This window comes from Trachurus trachurus, assembly GCF_905171665.1.
Source record: "Trachurus trachurus genome assembly, chromosome: 18".
In the NCBI taxonomy this organism is placed as follows: Eukaryota; Metazoa; Chordata; class Actinopteri; order Carangiformes; family Carangidae; genus Trachurus; species Trachurus trachurus.
Genome location: NC_139909.1, coordinates 8,805,830 through 8,827,374, shown reverse-complemented (window position 1 = coordinate 8,827,374; position 21,545 = coordinate 8,805,830). Strand labels below are relative to the sequence as shown.

Below are 21,545 nucleotides of genomic sequence, written 5' to 3'. Positions count from 1 at the left end.
ACTTGTTCAACCCCAAAGAGATGGACGAGGAGGTTCCCATGGAGACGGACTAGCTGGAGGAGGCGCTGATGATGGAGAGCCCGATGGTGAAGGAGGCTCTGCAGATGGGGGTTCCTCTCGCTGATCTGAATATGAGGCAGAAGAAAACTGTGTCAATAAAGTTTTTTCAACAATAAGTAACTGCTGAGTTTCATTTATTGGAACAATTTCACTCCAGTTACCACCGCCTCACTGCTGCTCCCTAGTGGTCAAGACATGGAATAACACAAACAAACAAAATTACTGAAAGGACTGTGGCTGATGTTTTACTTTTCATGTGACACAATAAGGCAGGCAGAGATTACACTCATTAAAACATAATGTATAACATTTCTTTATGAGATTACACAAACAATTTATTAGCATATCAATACTTGATTAATCCATCTGAATATTACATATTTAGCAGAGCAAAAACCACACATTTGATCAGGTCAGTTTGGTTAAAAAAGGAATAGAAAGACAGAAAATACATAAAATTATCATGAAATCAATAGAATTATGTCTTTGAGATAAATTAATATTTTGCTCTGTTTTAAAGTTGATTTAATTGCCGGTTTTCAGCTCGATCTGTGACCTGTGAGAGTGAGAGGAGGATGGACGAGGAGTAAGTGTAGATGTGGCAGGACCAGAGGTGGACGTAGGAGGTCCAGATGTGGTAACATCAGGGACAAATGTAGATGCAGAAAGGTCAGATGTATGGTAGTGAGTATAAGATGGAGGTGTGGCTGTGTGAGGTGTAGATGGTCTTGTAGTTTGTCCAGATGTTGTAGGCTTTAAGGGGCCAGATGTGGGTGGCATAGATGTAAATATGGAGGGGCCAGATGTTGAGATTTGTTTGGGTAATGTTTTAGAGTGAAGAAGATCATAAGTAGATGTGGGAGAGTTGGATGTTGAGGTATGGGATGCAGGTGATGCAGCTGTAGTTGTAGACTGTATAGTAGTTTGGCCAGATGTTGAAGTGTGGAGGCCAGCTGTATATTTGGGGCGGACAGATGTTGTAGAGTTAAGGAGTCCAGAAGTAGACGTGGGGGAGCCAGGTGTTGCCGAAGGCGGTGTAGCAGTTGGAGATTTAGAAGTAGATCTGAGCAGGGCAGATGTGAAGGTAGATGTTGGTCTGAGATATCCAGATGTTGAGGTGGCTGATGGGCAATGGCAGTGTTTGAGTTCCGGGTAAAACCCAATGACGGTTTTGTGGAGTGGACACCGGGTTCCAGGAAACACTTTAAATTCCGCGTTCGCCGTCTTTAGCTTGGTCTGGAGTTCATCCAAGGTCTTGGTCTGCAGATGTTGGCCATTTGACACATCTGGGACATTGTCTCCCCAGTGTGCACTTGCCAACCACGTCTTCCTGCTAGCGCTGTAGCAGCAGAACGCCGACCAGAGCATGGACGGGACGTTGACCCCGTTCCCGAGGCTGCTGTTGGCGCTGGGTTGCGCTCCGGTCACCACGAAGCCTTCAGTGACACCGTTGCTGTTCATGCAGAAGGCGTCCATTACACACTTGACGCACGTCTCCATCCTCCTCCAGCTGCCCTGGTTGAACGAGCGTGCTTGTGGCACAGCGTTGGTCAGGGTGAAGGTGGCCAGTTTGTCTGTTTTACTGAACGCGTAGGAGCTTGGGAATAAATGGCCTCTGTCGAAAACGTTGTTGTGTCTGTAGTCGACGTCCCCGGCCTGATGGTTGTAGATCTTCCCTTTGTCCACTTTCCTCATGTTGCTAGCATGTTCATTCTCAAGCTGTAAGAGTTGGAGGGTCAGTTACTGATGCAGACACATCAATGAATGTAGACCATTATATCTCAAATCTTATCAAGTGGTCTTAGGTGGGAGTATACCGATCTGGCTAAAATATTCACAGTATGATAACATGGACATCTTAGCTTAGCTTATTAGCATGCTAACATTTGCCAAACTCAACACTCACATCACAGTGATGCTGTGTTAAACTGAACTGTCTGATAAAGGTAAGAACTAAAGATTGATCAATGATAGTTTAATATAAATGTCCGTCTCCTGTATGACAACGCAAGGTAGCCTGCTACCAATATCGTTGACTAGGATCAGCAGTAGCCTACTAATGGTTTTCATGAGCATGATGATAATTAAAGTGATTTATTGGTTTATTTTACCTTTATCCATGAAAATCCAGGGTCCTAATCATGCTAGCTCTGTAATGCTTTTGTGGTCTGAGCTAAATCATGCTAATAGCAACAACTGGCTCTCAACTATCCTGAGATGTAGGCATAATGTATCTTGATTAAGTGCATTCTCATTCTTGCTAAAAAACAAACAAACAAACAAACAAACAAAAAAAACAGTATACTGTGTAATTTTGCAAAATTGTTGTACTACATACCTGTGGCTCCACCTTCCAGGTTTTGCGTCTGGGCCGCCTCCTTTCCTTTTCCCCTCTGTACTTGTTTGCAGAAAACACTGCAATCTTGTTCTTGATGTCGTAGAGCGTCACAAACCTCCTTGTGTTGGTAAAAGTCTGACAAATGGATTTGTACCGGTTTTGGTTCAGGATTTTCCCACCTTCCAAGATGCCCGGTACCTGTGGTGGAGTTTCCTCAAGAAGAAACCGGCCACAGTCTGACATGGACCTCACCACCTCGGATGCAGTGGGAACGATGCACAGGAGGAGGATGGTGAAGGGCCGGTAAAGCCCTGTCCCCACTAACGCCATTGTTCATACAAGGAGCGAGCTGAAGCCAGAAAAGAAAACAGGAACTATCAAACATTACAGTTCAGGAATGAAGTTACATTCAAAAGGCAGTTATAGTGAAACAAACGTTTGGTGTCTTGTTCTTAAAGGGACAACGAGGAGTTTTGGAAAGCTAAGTGTTTTCACACTACATTTACCATGAGCCTCCGCGCGCACGGTGAAATTCTTGGACCGGCGCAAGACGGACGTCTTGCCAAGAATGTTTTCATTGATCAAGGATGAAAGTCAGAGGTTCGAAGACGATCAGATACTGCCGTAGTTCCAACCATTATTATTATCATGGGTTATTATCATGACCCGCCTGGCAGCGCCCGCGAAACCAAAAGTAAGGAAACGCTGGTCGGCTCGCCCAGCATTTCCACCATAATAACAAAATAACGATAGAGACAAAACGATATATTTATCGAAAAAGGAGACATTAACAAGTGTGGGTAGCGTAGATTCATCCACATTAATGTGAGACTTTTTAATAACCAAATACAAACTCCTCGTTGTCCCTTTAAAGCTTTTCCAAAACCGAAAACAGGAGCTAAAGTAAACCGGCTGATGCAATTAATCATACACAGCAAAACACAATAAAATATAAAAAACAATGTGATAAATCAAAACATTTAGTATTTTGACATTTGTTTTCTTTCTAAACCTCATTAAGCTTTACATACCAGAAAGTCAGACGAACAGTGTCTTCGTGTTTAACATCACTGGAAACCAGACGTGCTTCCCCATATAGCGTTTCGAGGAAGAATGAATTTTACTGTAAATTCAGCAGTTTATGAGGATTTTTGTAATCCACCCTCACGTATGAAAAACCAACCAACCAACCAGTTCTGTGATATTGTGGTTTGGCTAAACACTACTGTCAGCTTGTTACGATAGTCACACTTAACATGCTAACAGCTATCAGCACGTTTAGATAAATAGTTTAGCGGAGTAAGATGATAACTTGATGTGGTATTTTATCTAATACCATTATTCTAATACTGTTGTATTTACTGCTATAGACTTGTCTTATTAATGGAGTGTAATGGGCTTTATGCACAGCTCCACTACTTCCTGAAATAAGCCAGCTCGTTTATTTCCTGTCTTACATTATTGGACCAACTGATTAATCCAGGTGCGTCTGACCATTGTTGTGAGGTCAGACACATCTGGATTAATCAATTGGTCCAATAATGTAAGACAGGAAATAAACAAGCTGGCTTATTTCAGGAAGTAGTGGAGCTGTGCATAAAGCCCACTGAGTGTAATCAAGAGATGTATGACCCACAAATCATTTAATTCTTCATTTAAAGGATTTTAATATTAGGATGTTATAAAAATGACATGAAACTTTTTTCAGCACTTTTGTCAGACAAAAAAAAACTGATGTGAAACTTCCCAGGAACAGTTCACACACTTTGGTTCCTACTGGAAGGAACATAAAGCTTCATATAGTGTGTTGTGGTCTGTTAATGTCCAGATTCTAGAGGAAACACTGACACACCGTCACTTCATCTTCGTGTCGCTCACCCCCAAAAAACAAATCCCACTCCAGCAGCAGTCTGTGTTGTGAACGTTCAAGAACGCAACTTCAGTTTTTAACACTGTCGGTCCAGTTGTGAGTTTTGCTGGTCGAGCAAACTGGAGGCAACTGGATCAAATAAACAAACTGGTGGATGATTGGACTTAGTGGTGATTGGTCCTTCCCTTCCATCTGATTGGTCAGTTGCCGTTACATCATCTCCTTCATGACCTTCAGGTTGCCACAGTAGCGGCCACGGAGCAGGAATTAGGGGCCAATATGAGGCCACCTGTGGATGGAGGAAGCTCCTTATTCAGTCATGTGGTCAGTTCGGAGGTGGGGCATCACTCTCCAAAGAGTCGCCGATCATGGTGCAGAGCTGAGCGAACGACGGACGCTCCTCCGGCCTCTGCACACAGAGACACAAAACACACAGGAACTCAGCTCTTTGGTAATATAATATTTGATGATGTAATACCAAAACAGAAGGGGTTCTCCTTATTCCTCACCTCGTGCCAACAGGCCATCATGATGTCATATATGGCAGGCGGGGCCAATTTGGGCCTGAATAGACGGTGACCCTGGGTTACCATGGTAACAACCTCGTGGTTCTGATGCTGATCAAACGGCATACGACCCTCAGTGAACACCTCCCACATTAGCACACCTGGATACACCAAGGGGAGATGAAGGGGAGATGAAGTTGAGGCTACTGTCCTTTACCTTAAATGCCTTAAATGTTACCAAACGTCTTGGTGATTTATTGACATTAACATGCTCTCACCGAAGGACCACACATCCGACATGCTGCTGTACTTGCAGAAGTTGAAGACTTCAGGAGGAGACCACTTCACAGGAAACTTGGCACCTGATGAACTGGTGTACTGGTTGTCTAGCACATACCTACAAGAAAACATGTTAACATTCATATGAGACAACAGATAGACGACCACAGACGGGGATCTCTACCCGATCTGTAAGAGTCAAATCCATACCTGGCCATGCCAAAGTCTGACACCTTCACCACCAAAGCATCATTCACCAAACAGTTTCTGGCAGCCTTCAGAGGAGGAAGAGACCAATTCAATCGATCTGTGCTCAAACAATGTACAATTCTAATCAATAATAAATGATTCTGATATGCCCTAAAATTGTATGGGTCCTTCCCTGGTGCGTGCCCCATTCCTCCAACAAGTTTGGTACAAATGATTTCAGTACTTCTTAACTTTCAAGCCCGTCATACAGATTTGTGTCAGGATGGGACACGGTCAGTATTAACATGATGTTACCAGATCTCTGTGGATGTATCCATTGGTCTCCAGGTGCTCCATGCCCTCGCTGACATCCAGGCAGATGCTCAGCAGCGCGCCCAAGTTTAAGCTGCCCCGCTGCTGCCTGAGGTAGTTCAGCAGGCAGCCCTGCTCCATGAACTCTGTGACGATGTAGATGGGTCGCTGCTGGCTGCACACGCCGTACAGCTGCACCAGTTTAGGGTGGGACAGTTTCCTGGTGAAACAAACACACCATCATTATAGTCATTATAGGTAACCATTGATGACCACCCCAACTACATTGGCGAGCTCTGTGAACTTTGTGGTGGCAAAGAACATCATACTACAGACCCATTATGGCAATATTTGCAATAAAATGTTTTTGTGCATTGGAGTGAAAGATTCTTCCAACAGGATGAAGGGTCGCTTATACCAACATTACAAGTTTAACCCTTGAATTTGAGGGAACTGTGCCTGAAAGGTCTTTGAATTTGATGTTTAAGAAGGTGTGGGAACCCTGAATATTATGCTGTTCCAAAAAGGTGCCACAATCAAGTCAAGGACTTATTTTGTGCTTATTCTCTACTCTAATCATCGCCCTTCAAATATACTCTGTGACTTCATCATTGGTGTCATCCATTGGCCACCACAGCTCCAGGAGGCAAGAGGAGTGTGGCAGTTCCTACAAGTCTCCAGTAAATGGCGGCAGAGGTTCAAGATTACTTGAGGCATTGTCCATTCATGCAGATACTACTACTGTATTTCTCCCTTCATTGTCCTTACATCATGACTTTGGCCTCTTCGATGAAGTCCTCCTCATACATGGCCCCCTCCTTGATGGCCTTGATGGCCACTTTGTGCTGAGCCCTCCACTTGCCGAGCCTCACCAGGCCGAACTGACCGCTGCCTACCTCCTTCATGAAGGTCAGCTCGCTGGGGTTAATCTCCCACTTCTCTGCAATGGATGGAAAGAGAGGTAGAGACAGAAAGAAGAGGAAGGTAAGAAGAACGTGGAGACAAAAGAGCTCAGGTATTGTTTGAAAGAACGCTGTGAGGACTTACCGTAGCTGAAACCAGCGGTGGACGGAGCACACTTGTCCTGTTTCCCAACAGGATACCTCAACCTGGCTACAAGACCTAGATAGACAGACACAGAAATGTACACACTTATACATATATATAAGATTTACATGAGCCAACATCCAACTAAATACCAGCACAACTATGGAAGATTCAAACTAAAGGGAAAATGGGTATATTCCAGCAGTGTGCCTGACGGAGTGCAGACCAGATGGGTTTAGACTGGTTCATGTTGAACCTACAGACCTTTGCTTCATCTCTCTTCATCTCTCTTTCCCTAACTTTCCTTTCCTTTCTCTCCTGACTGTCCAGTCTAAAATAAAGGCAAGATGCACCAAAAAAATACATCTTCTATGACCTAAATCTAAAAATTAAAGGGAAAATGAAAACTCACAAGACGGTCTATTTCCATAATGGACTACTTGGGACAATTAGGACATAAATGTAAATAAGAAGCTCCTGCTCTAAGCTTCAGTTACATATGTTTTTTCACCCGATTCAAGAACTGAAATTTGAGTTTCTGTTTTTCAATCATAAATTCTCATTATCCACTTTATATCTTGAAAAAAAAGTTAGCAGTTTGCAATCTGTATATACAACAGTGAATAAGGAGTTGTTTACCTGCTGCGTTGTGTTTGTGGTACTCGATCAGGTCAGGGATGGTGCTGAATAAATGTTTCTCAGCCAGGTAAAACTGTCGATGTGAACTTTGTGTCTCCTTGATGTGGTAATGTTTTATCACTGCACCGCCCTCCCTGCCAAGACACACACAAATCATTGAAACAACAAACATCATCAGTAGTTTGCGGCTTTTAAACAAGCGTTCGGTCCCATTACCCTGCAGCAGACTTGGCGTAGAGGGAGACGGTGTAGGTGCCTGGTTTACTGGAGTCTCTGACAATGAAGCCTCCTTCTTTGTCCTGCAGGGGGCGACACAAAGACCAAGGCTCAAACCCAGATATAACTTTTCTCTCTTTTTTAAAAGTATTTTCTTTTCTTTTTTTTTGGACATTCACATAAGATGGGCAGAAAGATTTAGGGAAAGGGAACTGAATATAAGACAAAGAGATGAAGCTCAAGATGGAATGAAAAAAGACTCACCTCCTTCCTCAGCAGCTCCTCCGCCTTGTTCCTGTTGACTTGTTTACTGTACCAACTGGAACAAACCAACAGATAAACATCCTTCACAATGGTATCTTGAGACCTCACAACTCCGTGAGATGAATTCACATCACCAATTTGTCATGAAATTCATATCTGCAGATAAGTATGCTATACAACATATATGATGTAATCTGATTTCCTACTGGTATTTCGACTGGTCCTGACCTTACAGTAAGTTGCAAACTTGATAAATGTAATCCCATTGAGTGCTGTGTCAAAGTCCATTTGTTTGGATTTAACCATCAACTGTTTCATCAACATCAGGAAATTCCTGCAAGTTCAAAGTTGCACCTGCAGCGAAATGATTAACACACTCACCAATACTGCACCAGGTTTCCAGATTTCCTCTCGGTTACATAGTTACTGGGGATGTAACCTTCCTCTCTGTGGCACACATACAAGGAAACCAATGTGGACATGAGTTAGCATGTAAAACAAAGGCTCCAAATGCTTAATTGCTAACTTTAGCATGCTAACATGCTGGTGTTTCGGTATTATCTTTACGTTTTCCATCACTTGATTGTATCATTTTTAGAACTACAGTTCACATAATGCTTTGGTTGAAGTGTAACAGTTCTCTGAACTACAACTTGAGCCTTTTGGCAAATTGGTACCATTACAAGGGTGCAGAATTAGCTATTAACAGTTCTTGTTTTGTAATGCATAAGATAACTATCACTTCAGTAAAGGAAACTTAAAAATGTGATGATTCATAAATTCCACAGTTATAAGGAGCACATCTTTTCTATGTTTTCCAAGCAGATTTCTATGTGTTTCTTCGTGATGGACATCAAATACAATAGTCTACATCATACCAAATGTGTGTTTCATGTTTTAACTCAGTATGACTCTGAAAAAGAGTGTGATATTTTTTTCCTACATAGATTTTCATTAAAATGTTGTATTTGTGTATTTAATTACATTCACCAGAGGAAGAACCATGTAAATGACCTTTAATATGAGCATAGTATTTTTATAAATGTGTTTTTATGTTTACTTAGTAACATTCTTTAAAGCCAGGCTTTTATTTTTTATATATTAAGCAGACGGATATTCAGTGCTTTTATTTTGAAAGCGTCTCGCTGAGACCTCGTACACATCCGGTGCTTCGGAGTTTACCGGCAGAAGGAAAAGTGTGTCTGCAAGGCTAAAAGAGTGTCTTCAATGCTAAAAGCAAGCAAAGTGTGTCTAACCCACATGGAACGCCCTAGCACCTGGCTAATAAGGGGCACAAGGTTTGTTTTGTTACCATTTCATGCTATATTTATGTCCGGCTCGAGTTTGGTTGCCGTGGATATTATCATGCATAAAGCGTATTGTGGTTAGCGGTAGCTACTATTAGCATCGGCGAGCTGCCGTGTCGGTCTGTATTGAAGTGAGATGAAGCTGTAAGCTAACTCGTAGGTTGTTTTGGTAATGCAACAGGACGTATTTTGTCTGTTTTATATGCGGTCTGCTAAGGTTAAAAACTGTTTATTGGGTTAAAAACGAACGGTTAAAAATGCAAATTTCATGTCAAATATTGTTTTATATTGCACTCTATGTAAGGTTGTCTTTCAGTTAAAATGTGAATTTTCCCTCATGACTGTAACATCAATCGTAGCAGTTAAAATATATATTTAAATTCATGGAGTAAAACCTGTGAGTCTACAATAAGTTTATTAGATAAAAAGAGAGTCAACTTACATGATTGTTTGTGATAAAGGTAGTTAAAGGTAATTTCAAGTAAGAGTAAAGGTAACTGTATTTTGTTTTCTTCTTTTCATAGCTCTTACGGTGTGTTTGCATTGAATACGGTCCAAGGAATAAAACATTGTGAACCATCAGTTTGAGAGTCCGACCATCATTTAGCCGGGGATGCTACAACCAACTACCAACTTTAATAACTAATGGCAGTCCCATTACCTTGAGCTGTGCTTAGTGCTAATTAGCTAGTTTTAGCGGGGGCATGCTAGCATATGAATAAACATGGTAAACATCATGTGCTTGTTGCACTGCTATTATTAGCATGTTAGCAAGTTCTAGAGTTATCAGGAGCATCTTTGTTCCTGTGATTATAAAACTGTTTTTTTTTTTGTTTTTTTTTACATAAACAGTAACTAATATCTGAAAGTAGAAAATGCAGAATCTAAAAATATGTGAATCAAGTGTGTGTGTGTTTGTGTTTGTGTGTGCATTGCAGTTGCCACCACTGCTGCTGGTTCAACTGCTGACCACACTGATAAGGATGCCAAATCAGAGGCCAGACCACAAGAACTACTATCTTCCTGTTGTTCTGTAGAACATCTGTCACTTTAATCTCACATACTGTAATATTTTTGCCTCACATTTATCAGCCCACGCCCCCTGGGGAGTCTCACAGTTTCAAAACCTCAAAATTATCAATTAAATATTGTGAGTTCACACTTAGAGGATCGTGAATGTCTGAATTATCAACCAGTCCAATAATCGGAAATATTAAAAAAATACTAGTTGACACTCACCCATACTTGTTGCGCGCCTTGTACCAGTTGACATCACACTTCTCGAGGATGACGTATTCGCCTCCTTTGACCAGGCTGAGGTCAGGCGGCTCGATGCCCGGGAAGTCGTACATAGCCACCACCACCAACTCCTCGTCTTCGTCATCGTCATCCTCCACAAAGTTGTCGCCGTTGTCCTCAGGAGGCGGGGGGAGGGGAGCAGGAGGCCGCCGCTGGTGAAAGAGAAGCAGGAGGAGGATTGGGCTGCGATTGATAAGTTGATAAGTAAAGGGATAGTTCTACATTTTGGCAAATTGGCCCATTGCCATAATCGCTATAGTCATAGCAGTAGGTTCGTTAACTTTATTTGTCGGTGTAAGCTATTTTTAGAACGGCGGAGCGGAGCAGCAGAATTTCTTGGTTTCCATCATCAAACTCATCAAATACAAAATCCCAAAACTCCAAAACGCTTTCGTGGACAAGTTGTGACCTGCACATTCACCACGCTATGAGATAATAATGGAACGTTACGAAACGGAGCCGTTTTCGAGGTAAATACAGGGTAAATACAGAGAGACTGCTTGCTGAAAAACCGTCCCTGAACGCAACGCGCATCAGCGGTTTTGCATGAATTTCCCTCTAAAACAACTGTGTCTCGTAACATTCCATTATTATCTCATAACGTGGTGAAGGTGCAGCTCACAACTTGTCCACCAGAGCGTTTTTGAGTTGTTGGGTTGTGTATTTGATGAGTTTGATGAGGGAAACCAAGAAATTCCCTTAGCCTCCATAGCATAGCCCTGAGCAGCTCGCTGCTCTGCTCCGCCGTTCGAAAAATAGCTTGCACCGACAATTAAAGGTAACGAACCTACTGCTATGACTATTAGGCAATGGGCCAATTTGCCAAAATGTTGAACTATCCCTTTAATCATGATGATTATGTGTATGAGTGTGTGTGTGGGGGTGGATAGTGGTTTGTCTTACTTTTTTACGTTCCTCTCCAGGAATTGGGGGCAAAGGCTTTCTCGAAACTAAAAAAGAGGAACGGAAACAGTGAGTAGTACGTGTCTTTCTATCTGTAACATTTTCATTATTAACTCCACAAGTCTACAACTCTGCCGGTCACCTTTGACCTCTGCTGCAGGTTGTGTAAAACATTGCCACACAAGAAAGTGACGCTTAATGTGTGGCGACAGCCGCTGCTGCGTGTTTGAATGACATATGTCTCACAGTTTTAATCTCATTTTAGCACTGTGACTTCCTGTTTTTCTTTACACTTGGTGACTCAAGTGTTTCAGATGTTGCAAAAATATAAATACCAAAGGAGCAGCATGTCGTTATTAATTCACTCTGTCGTTCAGTTAAAAAACTTAAGAGAATTTGCATTGATCAATATGTAAAACACAAAATATGTAAAAAGCTGATTGTAGTATCAAAAGAAAGTGGAAAAAAATTAAACAACTGTAAATGGATCCCTCTCATATTTCAGGTGTGTGTGTGTGTGTTTGTCTTACTGTCTCCAAATGGGTTGTACTCCTCGCAGCCCGGTGCCTGTTTTTCTGCCTGGCGACAGCAGAGCCACGCCCCGTCCTGCCAGAACTGGGGGTGAAACTTTGTCAGGACCACAGCGTTGTCTTTGATCTCTGCACACACACGCACAGAAAAAATAGGTTTGGTTTTGTGAGGTTTGTTCCTGCTGCATTCACACGCTATTGGCAGAGAAGGAAGAAATGGAAATATGTTCAATAATCTTCTGACTTCATTGATCGTTTATTATTAGCTCCTGTGCTAACTTTGACATAAAACCAGATAAACACAACTAACAAGCTCCTTTTTTTTTTCCAAATCCAAATCCTGCAAGTGTTGGATGGTGGGTCCAGGTGGGCGGGGCTTGGTGACTGCTGTTGTTGTGACATCACAAAGCGACAGGAAGTCCTGACGGCTGCTTTTAAGGCTCAGTTTCTGAATACAGGCTGTGTAGAGTGTTAATATAGAACCTAGAGCTGCTTTATAATCACACTACACATGGACATCTACCTTTATACTGTATGGAGCTTTAACACAAACATCTACCTTTATAATGTATGGAGCTTTAATACAAACATCTACCTTTATTTTGAAGGAGCTTTAATACAAACATCTACCTTTATACTGTATGGAGCTTTAATACAAACATCTACCTTTATACTGTATGGAGCTTTAATACAAACATCTACCTTTATACTGTATGGAGCTTTAACACAAACAACTGCCTTCAGCTTTAAAGGCCCCTTGCTGTGCACTTTTCTCTGGGTTTATTTACCTGCTGATATCCCTAACAAGATGTATCATTGGTTTTGAGTACCTGTGATCTGCTTAATATCGTTTCTACTGCCCCTTTCTGTTGCCTCTTTCTGGAGCTCTAGCAGGCACAGGTCATTTGGCCAATCAGAAGAGAGAATGAGAACCTCTCCTCTGATTGGCTGACTGTTTTTGAGTGGCGTGTGGTCGGGCCAATCACAGGCAAGTAACTGAAACCTAAGCTGCATTCATAAAAATTGAAATGAAAAAGAAAACAACTGGTCACAGTGGGCGGAGTTACCTTGTGTGTGACATCACAGAAAGGAGGAAGTGCTATCTGCTCGTCTTAAAGAGACAGTTCCTACAAATGGGCGGTGTGTGTTTCTCCGTTTATGACCAGTTTGATGCATGGGGCAGTATATACGTGGCCCAGAGACCTCCCCAAGCACGAAAAAATAACCAAAATCAAATTTTTCATGCCATGGGGCCTTTAATACAAGCACCTGATTTGATTCATTAATTTCATCACATAGGCTCCAGCGCCTCGTGATTGTCCAAAAAAGGTCATTGGTAACCATTGGCGGATGCAACGCGAGGGGCCATCTTGTGTCTCGGGCTATAAAGCAGGGTTACCTGTCTCGCCACCGTCTCAGAGATGAACTCTTAGAAACAGAAGGTGCCATAAAGGAGAGAGTGGAAACAAGTGGGGGCTGCAAGGAAACTTTCAACGTGTGAAAAACCGACTTGTGGTTTTAAGTGTGAAAACAGCTTTACAGCGATGAAGACTATAAACTCAATCATACAACCAGGACTTTGTAGCAAAGAAGATACTGTACCTTAAAATGATTTCTTTTGAAAACAAAAGTAAATAAGTATTTGCCACTCTTTGGTTTTTACAGAATAATAAAGAATAGAGAATAGAAACTGACCCTCCTTCATGCTCTGGACCCAAATGCTCCTGCTGTCGTGACTCGGAGCGAAGACGTAGAGAGTGTTGGTGTCATACACCACCTAGACAGTTGAAGACTTGATTTAAAAGACAACAGAGACACCAAACTATTCCTCTAAAAGAGACACGGGGTCAAAGTGTGATACCTGGAACGGGTATTTGTTCTGGCAGGGGATGATTCCTCCTCCGTTCTTGACGATCTCCACGCACTTGATGTGGTCCAGCTCGATCGAGCCCCTCCTGAACTTCTTCTGTTAAAGGAAACCATCTATGTCAACAGCAGCGTCTTTTTAGGCGTTTGTCTATTATTTTTTTTTTTTTTAAATATGACACATTCAACATATCGATGCGTCATATTTCCTCTGCAGCTTATCTTATCAAATGTTTTGATAAGGAAGCTGCAACAAACTGTCATTTCCCCAAACGGTGCATTTAAATGGATTAAAACAGTGATAAAAGCTCCACATGAGTTTAGTGTAAGTGTTTTTTACTCTAAACTGAAACAGAAAAAAGAAAAAAGCCTCTTGAAATAATGTGTTGTGACCTGTCGGCTCTCCCAACATCATCACATACAACACTCGGTCTAACTCGAGTTGTTGGGGGTTTTTTTTAAATGGAGGGTGAAAAAAATGATGAGTATCTTTAATCACTTAAAGTCAACCAATCAATCATGTCCCAAAATAATATTACCAATAATATTACCAGGCAGGCTTCAATGTCAGCCTGGCTATCGCTGCATTTAATCAGCCGTCAACACTTTTCGCTGACTGAACTTCGTGCACACTTCACACCTCAGCATATCTTGTTTTAGTATTTTTTTTTTTTTAGTCAGAACGGAAGTCAGCATTCTTTATTTTTATAATTTGCATATTCTTCTTGCTTAATTATTATGTACTACTACTGTCATCCCCTTTACAGCAGACAATACTTCAACTTCAACTCGAACCTAATAACCAAACTTCAACAACATAACATTGAATAATGAATGAAATAATCTTAACAGATAAAAAAGCTAGTCTGTTTTCTGTTCTCCCTCCCCCTGCTGTCCGAGCCCGACTCAGCTCGCCCAATTAACTAAATTAGTCGGCACAAACTCGGGTCGGGTTGAAATTGAGAACTCTAGACCAAAGTATACAAAATATACCACATTTAAAGCTCATTAGTTAACACATTATTTAAATTCTTTGCAACAACAGTCATGTAAAATTGGTAATTCATGGGTATAACAAGGTTTTTTTTGTTGTGGTTGAAGCTGTGACTTCCAGCTGTTTTCAGTCTTTTCTTGTCTGTTTGCTAAGCTAAAGCTAACCACCACCCACATTGTTTTCTTATCTTTTTTTTTTTTTTAGCTTCTTATCGTTTAAAAAGTGATTGTAATCTGTATTGTTGTTGTACTCGACACCACATTTTCATGGTCTCGCTCTCGGTCAAGCTGGATTTTTTTCTCCAGACCAGTCAAGACCACAGCTGTAGTGACATCTTTGTTTTTTTTAACCACACATGTTTCTCTGTCACACGCTCACTTTGGTTGATGTGATTCTACTAAAGTTTCTGCTTGTGTGACCATCTGAAAAGTGGGGGGAGACTTCAGCTGCATGTGTTCTTCTGTTCAATCCAAACTTTGTTTACATTAAATATGATTTAGATTTTATATAAAATTATATTTTCTTTTTAGTTGAGGAATAACGTAAATATCAAGCAACATGATTATTATGAGGACTGGTACTGAATACAGAAATGGTCTTGAAAATGGTCTCACATTGGTTTGGTCCTGAGTTAGATGGTCTTTCTTGACTACAACGCCAATAATCTGACATGTAAATAAAACCAACCTCTGCTTTTCCGTCATAGTAGGTCAGCCTGCTCTTGGTGAGGACAAACAGTCTCTCCTTGTAGTTCAGCGGCGACGTCCTCTTCTTCTGCTGCGAACGCTTGATCAGCGTCTCCTCCAGTATCACCTCGACACTCATCCTGGCCCCGCCCACGCATTCAGCCCATTGGTGGGATTCGTCAGAACATGGCCGGATAGATCTGAGCTTAAGGAGAGAAAGAGAGAGAGAGAGTTTGTTATTGTAACTTTATAAACATTTATAGTATGTTTTGATTTAATGGGCTTTCCTGGCTTCCATACATCCAAGAAGCTGGAACCAACAAAACTGACTGTCAAGTTTGTATTTGTGGTTTAAAGAGGAACTATGCAAGAAATAGTTCCACATTTTGGCAAATTGGCCCATTGCCATGATCCCTATAGTCATAGTAGTAGGTTCGTTACCTTTAATTGTCGGTGCAAGATATCTTTAGAACCAGCGAGCAGAGCGGCGAACTGCTCAGAGCTAAAAACAGCTTGCACCGACAAGTAAAGGTAACGAACCTGCTGCTATGACTATAGGGGATTATGGCAATGGGCCAATTTGCCAAAATATTGAACTATCCCTTTAAAGGTTGGGTTGGAGATCCTATTCTGGAGCATTTTTTTTGTACAAAATTGTTTAAAATCCTCTTCAAACTGTGATTGCACCCAATCAATTAGATGTTTTTTTTTACAAAAATGAAAAAAGCCAGTCACCTGTGGGACGGACAATCCTGTAAAAACAGCATCAAATCATCTTGAACGCAACTTTAAGGTCAATTGGATCGAGATGTGTCAATCAAGCTGAGAGTCTTCAACAGCAAACCAATGAATGTACCACACTGACGTCTGGTAGGTGGTGATGCAGCTATGAGCTTGATGCAGGATGGTTTATTATGATGTTATGTGTTTTCTTTCACGTGAATGAACCCTGAGAAAAAACTCGAGGAAAGTTAGCGCTGCTGTGCAAGTGACGCGCGCGACAGTATCGCGGAAAGCTGCGTCACTCACATTGGGATTACCCAACGCTGAACAAGCGTTGTGTGTTCCTGAGGTCTGGTGGCTTCAGAGAGAAGTCTAAGGAAATGGGCTTGGACTTTTGACTTGCGTATTTTCAAAATGTGGCCTGCTAGAACTGTTTTTCCAGGATCTCCAACCCTACCTTTAAAGCAGAAGTAAGCGATCCGGTCATTTTAGCTAACTTTCTGTCAGCGGATGGAGTTAGCAGTCCCCGCCCTCGTCCCTACGTCACCACATTCACGCGCATCCCTTGGCTGCACACACAGAGAGGACCGCCCCTTTATGCTGATCTCTCTCCTCATTGGATAAAGGTTGTAGGATACAAGGAAAGTTTTCTCCTCGGCTTACAGCAGAGCAGAGTGACTGACTGACCCGTGTTTCAGACCAAACACTCTATGTAAGTGATTGCTGTCGGAAGATATAACTATTTAAGACTTATATTAACACAAACATTCCGCTTACAGCACTTCTGCTTTAATGAACCAGCTCCAGAGTCCTAGTGCTGGTTAAATCAGTGACTTGTAACTAGTTCCAGGGAGAATGGAGGCTCTCTGCCTTCCACCTAGCGTCTCTTGGCTGAAAACCAACCTTGTAAGATCAGAGCCTCCGACCCGGTGTCCCAGCTCTCATCTGTAACCCGTAATCTCTTGTTTATGACAGATAAGACTACACAAATATACACGTTAACGTTATCCACCGCTCCATGGATTGCTTTCTCGTCGGCTTCGTTGAAAAACAAATGCACATGGCCGAGAGGAGGGTTAGCAAAACAGAGGAAAAGAGACCTGACTTACATACTGTAGTTCCCCTTTAAAAAGTTTGAACATATCATGCAAACATTGGATTACTAAACTAAACTAAACTGTGGCAGTTAACATGAGCATATAACGTTGTTACTAAGATGGTGGACGACTTTGTTTCTTGACCCAGTTCCCAGTGACCAGACACATCCCGGGATTCAGATCTGCATCCTCAACGTGCTCGATGACAGGAAGTTGATCCCACATGGGAGTTGACTAAATAAATAAATCTTGACCACGAATGGAAACTGTTTCATACTTTCTCTCTGTGTAGCTCAGAAAGATGTGGTTTCTCAAAACTGGGGTTTGATCTACTTTTTAAACTACTGTGGGGATTTCTGTTTCAACGTTGGTCTCTACTTCCTCCTTAACGCCGAAGGAACAGATAGAGTCATTAATTCGACTTTAAATCCTCGACTCACACCAGTGAAATAAGTTATAGGTTGTAGTCATGGTTTTAAATCTGAATTTAATCCCAAAGAGTAAACAGCACTATCAATCTTCGAGCCAGTATTTCCTGCTTGTCAATAGATTTTCAGTTGAAAGTTGCTGTGGTTTCTTATCTGGTCCCAACACTGTTCTCATTATCTCTTGCTCTGATACGCAGGTGTGTTCGTACACAAGGCAACGATATCATCTCAGTTATCGATATTTTTTCTAATGAGGTCAAAGATAAGTTCTTCATTGTCAATATTAGTTGATGGAGGATAATTAGTTTATATCCTGGTACAATTCCTATATATTCTTATCATGATCCCTTAAGAGGCCTAGGGTAAAGTCACACTATTGATTGGCCTATTTTGGTGTATTGGCCCCTTGTTATTTCTTACTCTTGTTGATATGCTTGTTACGTCTCGATAGACATAATATTTCATATTCTCACCCTGCTTTTATCCATTTTAATGTTAAATATATGACACTCAAACTCAAGAATGTGCTCTAGAAATAAGCTTACTTGACGTAATGACTCAGATTTACACCAAGTGGTCAATAAAGGAAATAAATAAATTGAATATTTAAAAAAAGAAAAGAAAAAAGTGGCGGTTCAACGTGTAATCCGGTTGTCCGACAGTGCTTGAACGCATCAAATGAAAGTCATAACCAAACGCACGCACCCGGCACTTTGGACAGCGGCGCGAGCACGCATATCCCTGTACACCTGTCTCCAGGTGGACCAGTTTAATTTAAACTCTAATCACATTTATATTAAACTATTAAATCCACACAAACGTAAAAACACAGCATTTAAACAAGACACTGTTACAGAAGAAACAGCGTTTCTTTGTTTTAACATCTAGGCTGCTGTGTTTCTATCCACTGGGGCGTCATTGTGACATTATAATGAAGACTTTATTTCACTATAACAACAGTATTTTACTTTAACATTCAGATAATTGCCGTTTTCACTTCGGGTCTTTGTCGCTCTGAAGTCAAACCTGTAGGTCCGCGGTTTTGTGAAGTGAAAGCCGCAGAGTTCTTGCGCAACTGACTGTGTTTATTCACAAATAAAAACTTTATACCGCGCCAATAAAGTAATTTAAAAACCAAACAAAAAAAACACGCACACACACATAAAGACGCGCTTAAAGCAAAGTGTTTCCCCTTACCTCGCTGCTGCTTCAGGCTCCAGCTGTGACTCCCATGTCGCTGTGTGAGCCGGGGGATTCAGGAAATGAAGAGAGGGAGGCGCGCACACACACAACACACACACACACACACACATGTACAAGGACAAACAAACTTCCTTGTATCTACACTTGCTCGACCAGAGAGAGAGAGAGAGAGAGAGAGAGAGAGAGAGAGGGAGGGGGGTCACTGGTGTATGACACCGTTTCACAACAGTCTGATCAGATATGTTTAGTATCTCATGCTGCAACTTCAACCTGCTGCTGCTGCTGCTGGTGCGTTTGTGGTCTGCAGGACCACCTGAAAACGTCCACCTTAAAGACGCAGCGGGGGTATTTTTGTAAAAAAAAAAAAAAAAACTGCTTTCATTTGTCAAAAGCAGAGACTGCAGTTAAAAATAAAAATACACACGAGACTTTGTTGAGAATGTGTGTTTGACGTTTACTGTGGCAGTCTATTCGTTGTCGCAGTTGGTAGCCTATTTTGACGTTTTTATCAGCCGTGACTACATCTTAATGGGGACATTAATGAAAGTAAGGACTTTTTTTCTTTTAATAGTTTAATAGTTTAAAAAAAAAAAAAAGGAAATGCAAAGCAAAAGCACTTCTAGTGGACTGAAGTGGACAATAACGATATTTTTGAGAAATTGATGAAAAGTGAAGAGACTTTGGATAACGAGGACATTTCTGGGTGTTTGTGAAAAGTTGAGGCCTTTTGAAAAGGTAAAGACAAACGTTAAGACCTATTGGCAAAGTGAAGGAACTTTTGGTGGACAGAAAAAAAATGATATATTTCGAGTTATGTTGGAAAAAGAGGACGTTTGGACGATAAAGACATTTGGATGAAGTGATAAAACAGTGAAGAGGCTTTAGAAAATGGGGACATTTTGGATGTTTGTGAAAAGTTGAGGCCTTTTGAGAAGGTGAGGACAAAGGTTAAGACTTATTGGCAAAGTGAAGAAACTTTTGGTGGAAAAAAATGATATATTTCGAGTTATGTTGGAAAAAGAGGATGTTTTGACGATAGGGACATTTGGATGAAGTGATAAAACAGTGAAGAGGCTTTAGATAATGGGGACATTTCAGAAAAGTTGAGGCCTTTTTAGCAGGTAAAGACAAAGTTTAGACACAAATAAGGAAACCTTTAGAGACACTTTCAAATGGACAGCATTTCTAGAGTTTTGTTGTCAGTATGTTATTTTTTTTTTTTTATTAATGGAAGTGTCAATATTTTTGAAAACAATGGCACTCCAGGAATATGAGATATTTATGGAAGATCAGGAGAGTTTGGGACATCATGACTGAACAGATTTGATCATTTTAGCAAATGTTACCACTGCACATTGGGAATTAACAATACTAATGGAAATCGGGAATGTTTTTGAAAGTGAGGCCATTCTTTGAAGATGTGGAAAGTTTTGAGGGGTTACGGGGGACTATCAAATGTCTAAACTGTTTTTAAGAACAAATGTTGAAAATTGTACACTAATACAAGTATGTGTGTGTGTGTAACCTGAGTTTATATCAAACCTTTCACAATAATTATAAACAACAGACAAATTGGGGACAAAGTGAGTATAGTAACTACAGGTCTATAGCTGAAGAAATATTTTTTCTACCACCACACACACATACACTTAACCTCATATCAGCTGTTTGCTAACTCCATTGACAACGCCCTGCGCAACACATCACACCACAAAGCTCACTTGGTTCGTACCAGTCAGACACCGCTTTCACTTCTCTTTTTAGGAAATTCAACTAGAAGCTCAGTTCATCAGAGGAAACAACAACGTTCAGGCCAACTCGACTCTCCCTATAGAGCCACGCGGTCCTCGCCACTGGTGGTCGCTAAAAAGAAAACCTTGCCTTTGCCCATATGGGATTTGAACCCCGGCCTCCCAGTCCAAAGTCAATCGCATAATGATGGATGTTTTCACCTCACCTCCACCGGTCATCACACTTACACTTATGGGAAATTGGCCCATTGCCATAATCCCTATAGTCATAGCAGCAGGTTCGTTACCTTTAATTGTCGGTGCAAGCTGTTTTTAGAACGGCGGAGCAGAGCCGTGAGCTGCTCAGAGCTACGCTACGGAGGCTCATGGGATTTCTTCGTTTCCACTCATCAAACTCATCAAATACACAATCCAACAACTCCAAAATGCTCTGGTGGACAAGTTGTGACCTGCACATTCACCACGCTATGAGATAATAACACAACGTTACCAGACAGAGTTGTTTTAGAGGTAAATTCATGCAAAACCGCTGATGCGTGTTGCCTTCAGGGGCAGTTTTTCAGCAAGCAGTCTCTGCATTTACCTCTAAAACAACTCTGTCTGGTAACGTTCTGTTATTATCTCATAGCGTGGTGAATGTTCAGGTCACAACTTGTCCACCAGAGCGTTGTGGAGTTGTTGGATTGTGTATTTGATGAGTTTGATGAGGGAAACCAAGAAATCCCATGAGCCTCCGTAGCGTAGCTCTGAGCAGCTCGCGGCTCTGCTCCGCCGTTCTAAAAATAGCTTGCACCGACAATTAAAGGTAACGAACATACTGCTGTGACTATAGGGATAATGGCAATGGGCCAATTTGCCAAAATGTTGAACTATCCCTTTAACACTAGTAATGACACAACATGCAATTCCTTGTGTTAGATAGATAGATAGATTCGCTAGATAGATAGATAGATAGATAGATAGATAGATAGATAGATAGATAGATAGATAGATAGATAGATAGATAGATTCGCTAGATAGATAGATAGATAGATAGAT

General features: G+C 41.3%; 1 protein-coding gene across 2 annotated transcripts; it reads right to left on the bottom strand.

The window, feature by feature from the left end:
* Positions 1 to 4,051: 4,051 nt before the first annotated feature.
* Positions 4,052 to 18,841, bottom strand: tec (tec protein tyrosine kinase). Of its 2 annotated transcripts, none has more exons than XM_083993350.1 (18): positions 18,751 to 18,841; positions 15,307 to 15,510; positions 13,621 to 13,725; positions 13,455 to 13,536; positions 11,760 to 11,888; positions 11,230 to 11,276; positions 10,267 to 10,478; positions 8,102 to 8,167; positions 7,721 to 7,775; positions 7,457 to 7,539; positions 7,241 to 7,374; positions 6,602 to 6,676; positions 6,323 to 6,494; positions 5,558 to 5,774; positions 5,264 to 5,328; positions 5,053 to 5,171; positions 4,778 to 4,935; positions 4,052 to 4,677 (listed from the first exon to the last, which is right to left on the bottom strand). In XM_083993350.1, the coding sequence occupies exons 2-18, from the start codon at positions 15,442 to 15,444 to the stop codon at positions 4,594 to 4,596; spliced, it is 1,941 nt and encodes a 646-aa protein (XP_083849476.1). In that variant the 5' UTR covers positions 15,445 to 15,510; positions 18,751 to 18,841; the 3' UTR covers positions 4,052 to 4,593. The 2 variants fall into 2 exon arrangements, with proteins under 2 accessions (XP_083849476.1, XP_083849477.1); XM_083993351.1 differs by having other exon boundaries at positions 15,307 to 15,505; positions 18,751 to 18,795.
* Positions 18,842 to 21,545: the final 2,704 nt, after the last annotated feature.

What these genes read in the sequence shown, in the direction of transcription:
- tec (XM_083993350.1), bottom strand. Translation starts at nt 15,444, where the DNA reads ATGAGTGTCGAGGTGATACTGGAGGAGACGCTGATCAAGCGTTCGCAG. An exon ending in AGAACAAATACCCGTTCCAG is followed by an intron (nt 13,537 to 13,620) that starts GTATCACACTTT and finishes TCAACTGTCTAG; the next exon opens with GTGGTGTATGACACCAACAC. An exon ending in GTACAACCCATTTGGAGACA is followed by an intron (nt 11,277 to 11,759) that starts GTAAGACAAACA and finishes CCTCTTTTTTAG; the next exon opens with TTTCGAGAAAGCCTTTGCCC.